Source organism: Anguilla rostrata, chromosome 10 (genome assembly GCF_018555375.3).
Source record: "Anguilla rostrata isolate EN2019 chromosome 10, ASM1855537v3, whole genome shotgun sequence".
Taxonomy (NCBI): Eukaryota; Metazoa; Chordata; class Actinopteri; order Anguilliformes; family Anguillidae; genus Anguilla; species Anguilla rostrata.
Window position 1 is genome coordinate 12859399 of NC_057942.1, and position 8623 is coordinate 12868021.

Below are 8623 nucleotides of genomic sequence, written 5' to 3' on the forward strand. Positions count from 1 at the left end.
TTTTTACCAATTAATAGAGCTACAAGACTTTGCCAAAAGGTGTACATTAAAGGGTGGTTTGCAGGCAAGGTTATGTTTTTAAAAAAGAAAAAATCTCACAGATAAACCCCTCCCTGTATTGTAAATTCAGACATGGAGTATTGCAGTACTTTTAATTTCTGCTGGTGATCAAGAGGACCCAGGGTTGGCTGCCAACATGCCTGAAGAAAGTGATCTATCAAAGCAATAACTGAAAAGAAAAGCTAGAGGACCATGCTTACCTGCCACACTCCTACGATGGCGTTGGCTATAAGAATAAGTAAGATTACAAAAGGCTCCACGAAGGCTGTGATAGTTTCTTCTCCCTCCTCGAACCAGGCCAGTACCTGTAAGAAAAGAGAAATGTTAATATTGTGCACTCAGCATTATATACGTCACAAGTAGCATGCAAACAACATCCAGAGAAGAACAAATGCACTTGAATTAAAAGACATCAACAGGAACATCTGCTTTTAATGGCACATCAAAACAGTAAATCAGACACCTTCTGCCTGCTCTTTTTAACAACTCCACATTGCAAGGGGCAAAGGAGCAACTTAAGGCTCTCATCGCCACTAAAAGCAGTAGACATCATGTTTCTTTGGTCTTTAGCCAACAGCAAAAAAAAAATAAAAATAACTGTTGATGGTCTTGAGCATTTGAATCAGAACACCAAGGCTGGTGTCAGTCATAAACGCCTCCCGACTGCAGCAGCGGGGGTGTCAGTCATTCCAAGCTGTGGCAGAAGAGTAAACCGAGAATACCCTCTGTCGTCGCCCCCGGCGACAGGGCCAGACAGGCGGCGCTGTGCTCCCCGCCATCCCTCCCTCAGTAACACTGAAGCGCATTGGGCTACGGAGGCAGGTTTCTATGGAGCCACTAGACACACAGAACAACGGCTGAATTCAGCTGCGCTTGTCTACGGTTACAGTCTCAGGGCCTAAAAAGAAGACCCGTGCTTCCAGACCCACACAGACCCACGCAGACACAGCCTTCAAACGCTTCCATGTTCAGTGCGAAACCTTCCATTTTGTGGGTGCTTGTAAGACACGCTGCACAGCCGCGGATTAAGAAATCGCTGAGAAACGCCAGCCTTTGCACTTTAACGGCAGCACATCCCCAGCAGACAAACTGTCAGCCCGCGGAACAGGAGGAAGAGAAACCGGCTCTAATTTTAATGAGCCCGGGGAATCGGGCGGAGAGGCACCCCATTAAAATTAAACCCGAGACGCTCCGACGACCCCTCTCCACGGCCTACACGTTCCACTTCACCTTCCCGGCAAGACGGGCCATCCTCAAACTGTGCATTCTTTCTTACTGTGGCTGTTTCAAGTTTAATTCTTTTCTCCCTCTCAACAGATAAAATGGGATGCGTGGCTCTTACCGGCACACTTTAAAAACGACCAAATTGCGTAATAAGGAGGCACATCTCATCGGCTTGCAGAAATTCATCTCATTTCAGTTTACGATGCAGCAGAGGGCACCATATGAAATCCGCGCTGTACTTCTCGTCCCTTTATTATGACTTGCAGAGGAAACTGCTTACAATTTCACAGAATTAGATTCTGGAACAGGCAGGCTCATATTTGGGAAAGGAGTTTTGCCTTCAGTAATGCCCCCTTTCGGGCCCCCGTCATCAATCAGGGTACATGGGTGCATTTAACACCACAACAGCAATGCTGCTCCTGCTACATTCAATAGAGCGCTGCAGATTACTGACCTTCAGCAAGGAATGTGCCAACTCATAAATAACAACAAACAGCAACAACCACATTATTACATAACCTCTGAGGGAAGTGGTATATGAGAAATAAGAGAATAAAAATAAAGAATCACCTCTAGCACAGTTCCAAAACTGTCCAAAAGCATTTGATAACACCCAGGCGGCCCCCGAAACGCAGGTTTGAGCATAACCCAGTGGAGAGGCAGGGCACTGGCCAGTTCCTGTAGCCGATACCCTCTCGCTGAAGGTCAGTATCCAAATTTGGTCAAGCGCGGTGCCCTCGCCCCCCATTAGCGGTGCGAGAGCTGGAGAGCCGTCACGAGAGCCCGCCGCCACCTTCGTATCACACAGGACGCCGCAGGCATGCGATCCCCGCCGGCGCTCCACATGCGTCCCCACAGCGCCGCGCTCGGCGGGAGAGCCCTGCTCCCTCCCTGTTTGTTTCCCTCCGCTGTATTCCCACTCGCCCGGCTAATTTAGCCACGGCTCCAGCAGCTCAGCGGAGCGCCCCGTCCCGTCAACGCGGGGATTAATCCCACAAGGATAAATAAATACAACCTGAAGGGATTACAGCAGATCTAAAACCACATGGATTACTTTGTGAGGATCTGCAATGTGTCAGATTAGAGACTACCTTTTCGCATCTCCCCCCCTCCATAGATTTCATATTTCATTTCTTAGCAGACATCTTTGTCCACAGTGACTCTCAATCTCTCATATTTAACCATGCATTACACATAATTTACCAAGCACAAAAGTTGGTAATTTATAGCTGCAGAATACCCACTGTAGATACTGTGGGCATTGGACAATTAGCTTGGGGTTTGAACAAATAATCAATAAAAACAAAACAAAACATTAAAAATAATATTTCTCCAAGGTGGCTCACATTAGTCTTACCTCATACCTGTGTTAAATAAGCGGAGACAACCCTGATTTGGGGGCCCATTATGAAATGATATTAGGCTAAATTTATAACAATAAAACAACCCAGACAAAAATATTGCAAAACTAACCTGTGATGAAAACATAAAATCACAGACAAAGAAATGAATAAAGCACGTTCACTGTACTGGGAGTTCTGAGCAAAATTAGAATCATATAAAGCGACGTCAGGGGTCAAAGTTCCATCTCTTCATTTAGGCTAGATAAAGCTATTTGGCCACCTGAACAAATGTTAGATTAGAAATGTGGGCCAACTTCTGATACCCAGGCTTGACCTTCCTTGAAGGGTCTTCAGCAAATTAGCAAACACCCAAATGATAATGTATTGATTATATATTGACAAGAAGAATTTGGGCGAAAAAAAACCCCTCTTTTTTGAGATCCTCAATCTCAAAAATCTTAATCAGCACATGAAGTAAAATTCTTGCTTATTCCCAATTTCTGGACTACTGCCTGGCCCACACTTGGGAGATAATAAATGTGCCCTTTTTTATTGGGGCATTCCTCCCTCAACAATTTCATAACCAATAAATGATTGCTTTTATTACCCAGTAGTAAACTTGCTATTACACCAACTACAAGCAAGACTAAAGCGACAAGTAATCACTTTCATGTATAAATGAGATGCTATTAATATTCACAAAGGGAAGGCGTACACACTCTGAAGGATGCCATAACAAACCAATGGCTGTCTCATATCAACAAAGCACACTGGATTTATGGAAAAGGGGTGCTAAAAATAAGCAACTGCGCAAATTACGATCAGTTCATAGTTTGCATGACGTGCAATGACACTAGCGGCCAGGTGCTCAGTCCTCATTTAGACATTTAGAGGCCAGTTAGGCAAAGATTCATTCTCCTTGCATGTTTAACAATATTTGCTGATGAATACTCGCAGTACATACCCTACACACTTTTAACCATGCATCACTATCAATAAATATCCCCTCAAGCAAAAGGGCTGTGCTACATCACAAAAATCTCTGATATTTAGCAGACACCTTTCCAGAAGGTAACCAAGTCTGCCAGTTAATGTTCTGCCATGCACCTAACAGAAGTCGCATTAAACAGGTCTTCAAAAGCACACTGGCAAAAAATGGCAGCTCCAACAGTCTAATTATCGGTCTCAAAATGGTGCATGTTGTTAAAGAATCCTATTTATTAAAATGGCCTTATGTGGTGGCAACGGACAATGAGCCATTTGTTAAACTTCATAAGTAGACCACTAGTCTAGGCAAGATGAACAGGTTTTACAAATTCCATTACACAGACAACAGAAAAACTCAAGGATGGAACCCAATACAGTGCCCTCCTTTTTCCTTCCTTTAACAGTTTGAACTACTATGTAGGCTATAGCACATTCCATCAATATAAAACGGTTTAAGCGCATTACTGTTTTAAATAGTAAATGGCTTCTTTTAAGGGTGGGTGTTTGAACTGGGTTCTGAGAATATGACACACACACACAATCAATCAACAGCAAAAGATAGCACCAGATGTGCAATCTACATCGTTCAAATAGGGATCAACCTTCGAACCTCCCCCCTTCGTTTCCAATCTAAAGTCGCCCCTTGCAGTCTGCCTTCTGCCAAATGGAAATCGACTTGGTGTAATTTCATTTGTCCACACCTGCCATTGTTCGTTGCGTAACAAAGGCCCACAGTCCAGCAACTTCGCCAGTCTCCTTTGCCCCTCACAGCGGGCACTACACCAACAGAAACCCCACAGCCTCGGGCAGGGACGTCACCTCGCACACTGCCGGCATTCTCACGACCGTGCCAACATTCTTCCACCGCCATTATTTCTGGTGTTATGAAAACTGCTTTATCGTTTCTCGCGTTAAGGAAACTGTTTGATTCCTTTTATGCTCTGTATATAATAGAGGACACTTCGGGTAAATAACCCTCGCCAACTGACACTCTGGCACCAGCGGGGCAGAGCTATAAGTAGGGGGCAGTTAAATTACAGCTGGGATTGGAGCACAAGGAGGCTCAAATGTCTCGTTTGACCCGTCGCTGCTGTTGTCACCATTCCGCACAAGGATAGTTTCTTCAGCTGTTGCGCCCCCTTGATCTGATAGCATAACCTTAGGAGAGGATCGCAGATGTGTGATTTTCAACTTCATGACACGTCGTTCTAATCCTCCCCTGGTCCCCAGTCATTCCACCGACTTGCACTCAGGACTGTTCTCAGTGCGCACTTAGAACTCAAATTCAGCTCCATCTCCTGGAGTCACTGTTCACAAATATATTGCACGGTACCAAAATCCTAAGAGAACCACATCTTATGAACTAGTATAACAGCACCATTTACTAATGTGTAGACGGTAACCAAAATTTTATTTAGTGTTTCTACAAATAACTGCAACTCCACACTCAAAAGATGCCAACACAACCACCACTGAACTGCACCTAAATATTTGTAATGAAAGACCAATATAGAAGCACTACAATGCATCATTCATGTACATTATTTCATAGGCAATAAAATGTTTAATGTTTTTTATTTTAAATCATAGCACACAATTTCTAATTTAACGTGAAACCATTTGAAATGGCCCACCACCAACTCTACCTGCAAATACATACCTGGTAATTACAAGTTTGACATAAAAACTCAGTATCATTGTTGCATGTGTAACCACAACCAAACCCACACAAACGTATTAATGACGAAGCTAAAGCTTACATGTAAAACACTTGTGGGCGCATTCACACAGATGCACAAAAGTATTTTAAAATTCACAAATGGAATTATGACACCTGTTACTAAACAAGAAAAATCCAAGGGAACATACTTACAAAAGATATACAAGCTGCCAGAAGTAGAATTCGCACTAGTAAATCTTCAAACTGTTCAATAACGAGTTCCCATAACGATTTCCCTGTGGAATAAATAAAATATCAAATCAAAGAGAGATCAGCGAATAGTCCTTGGGATTGGAAATGTTATTTTATTATTTTGTAATTTAAATAATATTTAAAGTACTAACCTTCTTCTGCGGGCAACTCTGTAGTTGGGTCATTCCAAAGAACATTCCAGGACGATTTAGGAAGAAACGAAGAATTGGAATAGTTAGTTGCAATAGTTTTCAATGTGACAACTAGAGTACAGCTGGTTATTTAGTATCCGGTGGAATTCACTGTAGCAAAATGTATTTCCGGTCACCGCAGGTAACTAGCTTATTTGTGCACAAGTAATTGTGTTGCGGTTTAAATCCTGCTCAGATTTACAGCTGATTGAGAATGATTAATATTCGTTTGCTGTCGAATTAACTGGAATCCCAAAATACGTGCGTTTAGTACAACACTTATTTTGTGAGAACCAAACGAGCTCATGGATAACCTTAATATTTTAAAATACATAGCGTTTGCCAAGACAAGCCACCTACCCGTGTGCTCGTCTGTCCCTTGCCCAGTTGTTCGTGGATTAAGGCAGCTAGCCTAATGCCAAACTTTTAATGGAATCGTCACTGCAGCCAGAAATGCCAAATCTGGACTGTCTTACCCCATTTCGACGTGACTTCGTTAACAATTCATAGCGATAAGCGTCGCTTGCTGTTCTAGGTGGCACCCGACAACTAAAATGTAAGGCCCTGTACCGGCTATCCCCACCCCCACTTTCCGAAAAAAGAGAGAACCCTTGTGCTGAAAGGCGAAATATAAATTCAAAACCCGAAATATCAAATCCAGCTACATTGTATCCACACGAGCTAGATAGCTAAGGTTATTGAAACCCACGAGGTCATGCATGATGACGTCAGCCATTTTTACTATTCGTTTGAGCATGCCGGTTCTGTACTGAAACGTAGCTAACGTTACACAACACACAGGCCTTACTCTGCGTATTTGGGGAAAAATAAAACAAGCTAACATTTTATAAAAGGTTACTTACCGTTCGGTCCCCATTTTTCCTTTTGCCTTTTCACCTGGTCCAGGGCCAAACCCGTGCTCTCATTAACGCTGAAATGGCTATAAACCTCCTCGACTGTCTTTTCGTAAGCGTTCTCCATGGTGGATGGTCGCCTTCTGAAGACAGTTTTACTTTGTTTATTCAACCACCTCCGCCTCTATAACAATTTCAACGTCCCGTATACAAGAAACCAAATAACGTGTCTAATTATCTACGAGCTTATGCATTGGTATTAAGTAAACTGCCAAAGAAAAGGGGGGAAAAAACTCTCCGGCACTTAGGCAGCAGGCTATTCAGAACACAAAAATCCCCCTCTCTACTGTACTTAAACAACGTCTGCCGAATTAAATACTGAATTGCAACAACTGGGTTATTCCCGCCCTCGAGAAAAGTCACTTCGATGTCTTCTTAATTCCCATAGAGTAGATATGAAAGAGTCTGCAGCAATCGCACCAGTTCAGTACTCAACACACATACAGTTACAGTCCTAACGTTGCCCTGGATGTGCTCTGGACTGCCTCCTCACTCCGTGTTGTAGATCCCCAGTCAGTGGCTAAGATCAGTAGTGGTAATCGCGTTTTATTGAAAGAGCCTCACTGCTGCTCTTTCGTCTGCTCCGCATGTGGAGTGCGCTCATTGGATAGAAGGACTCCGGAAATCTCGTCTTTTTTCCTCCACTCTGGCCCTTCCGAAAGTAGATGGATCAGCTGATTGCTTTTTTCAAACCCACCACTACTCCAGGATCCCGGATAAGTGACGCAGGAGTACATACAACCTCTATTGTACTTTAAACTTCCAACATGACCAAACTATTTTGAAAACGATTTATTTTCACATCGTAACAGTTTAGATTAGTTGCGATTTGCGAAACACTGTCTTACACTTTTAATCTACGGCTCCAAAGGACACACAAGTAACGTTAGTAACAACACCAGAGTTTGTAGCCTACTTCTCACGTTTCACCTCGTGTCCATATGCATATTAATTAATAGTCAATGGCACTACGTAGCTATATGAAAGGGTGAGTCCATTATTCATATGTTGGCAGGTCCAACCAAATAATAGCCTAAACTATACTCAAATTTTAGTGACGCTACCACTATTTTCTAGCTAATGATATATAAAACTAAGAAAAACACAATTTTGGAGGCGGTAACTGGCAATGCTTGCACCTTAAAAAAAAAAAAAAAATCATATAGCACGAACCTCTCCACCAACTGCTTTCTATGTTCATAAGCGGTAATCCACTAGTAACTGTAAAACTGCACCGTACGAGTTCAATTAACGAAACACGCGAATCTTTAAAGCCTATTTAACTTCTAGTGCTGAAGGGGGAGTAACAAGAAAAAACTGTTGGATGAACCAGAAAAACTGTCACCAGGATGTATGGTATATGGTGTCAGGACTAAGTCAGGAAAATAGTAAAGACGTCTGAGAGGACGTAGTTGGAATAATGTCCTGTGAGTTCTGAATTTGAATTAGGGTGCTCTCTTGCTTATTGGGTTCACGTGCTCGTAAGAGGCCAAGACCGATGGTACCTTAATGGTCTTTATTAGGATCATATTTATATTCGCATCTCATTGTTCTTAGCAGATATGAAATACGAGATATGTATAATATAACGTAATATAATGTTTTAACTGAATACTTGAGTAATCAAATACTTGGAAACAGTGTTATAAACCCCAGACTAGTAAAATATGGGTAACTTTCACAACAACATCTGAATTTACAATTTATTCACTTAAATTTGAAACTGGCAGTGTGATTTGGAAAACAGAGTGAAAGAATATGGGAATTTATCTACAGAACTGACCTGCCTGGGCAGTATTAAAGATCACAAAACATTGTTAATGAAATTTGAGTGCCTTTAATTTGCAGGTGCAAGTTCCTGTGTAATTATTGCTCCTCTCCAATGAAAGTGGAAATGAAGACTTGTACATCATTAGTGTAGACGTATCTACACAAATTACCCCTCCCTGACTATATCTAACAAGAGGTTGCCCTTGAATCTAGGATGATGTA

General features: G+C 42.3%; 1 protein-coding gene across 3 annotated transcripts in view; it reads right to left on the bottom strand.

The window, feature by feature from the left end:
- atp2a2a (ATPase sarcoplasmic/endoplasmic reticulum Ca2+ transporting 2a) overlaps positions 1-7189 on the bottom strand; it is a 40023-nt gene extending 32834 nt beyond the window's left edge. For 2 of the 3 annotated variants that reach the window (XR_010332833.1, XM_064354201.1), the window contains exons 1-4: positions 6581-6714; positions 5679-5696; positions 5488-5570; positions 261-365 (exon numbers count right to left, since the gene is read on the bottom strand). Coding sequence is in view for 2 of the 3 variants with exons in the window: in XM_064354201.1 (XP_064210271.1) it covers positions 261-365; positions 5488-5570; positions 5679-5696; positions 6581-6698 (324 nt within the window). In the remaining variant the exon portion in view is untranslated. Of the gene's footprint in view, positions 1-260; positions 366-5487; positions 5571-5678; positions 5697-6580 lie in introns of all 3 variants that reach the window. The other variant, XM_064354202.1, reaches the window with a different exon arrangement.
- Between the last annotated feature and the right edge of the window lie 1434 nt (positions 7190-8623).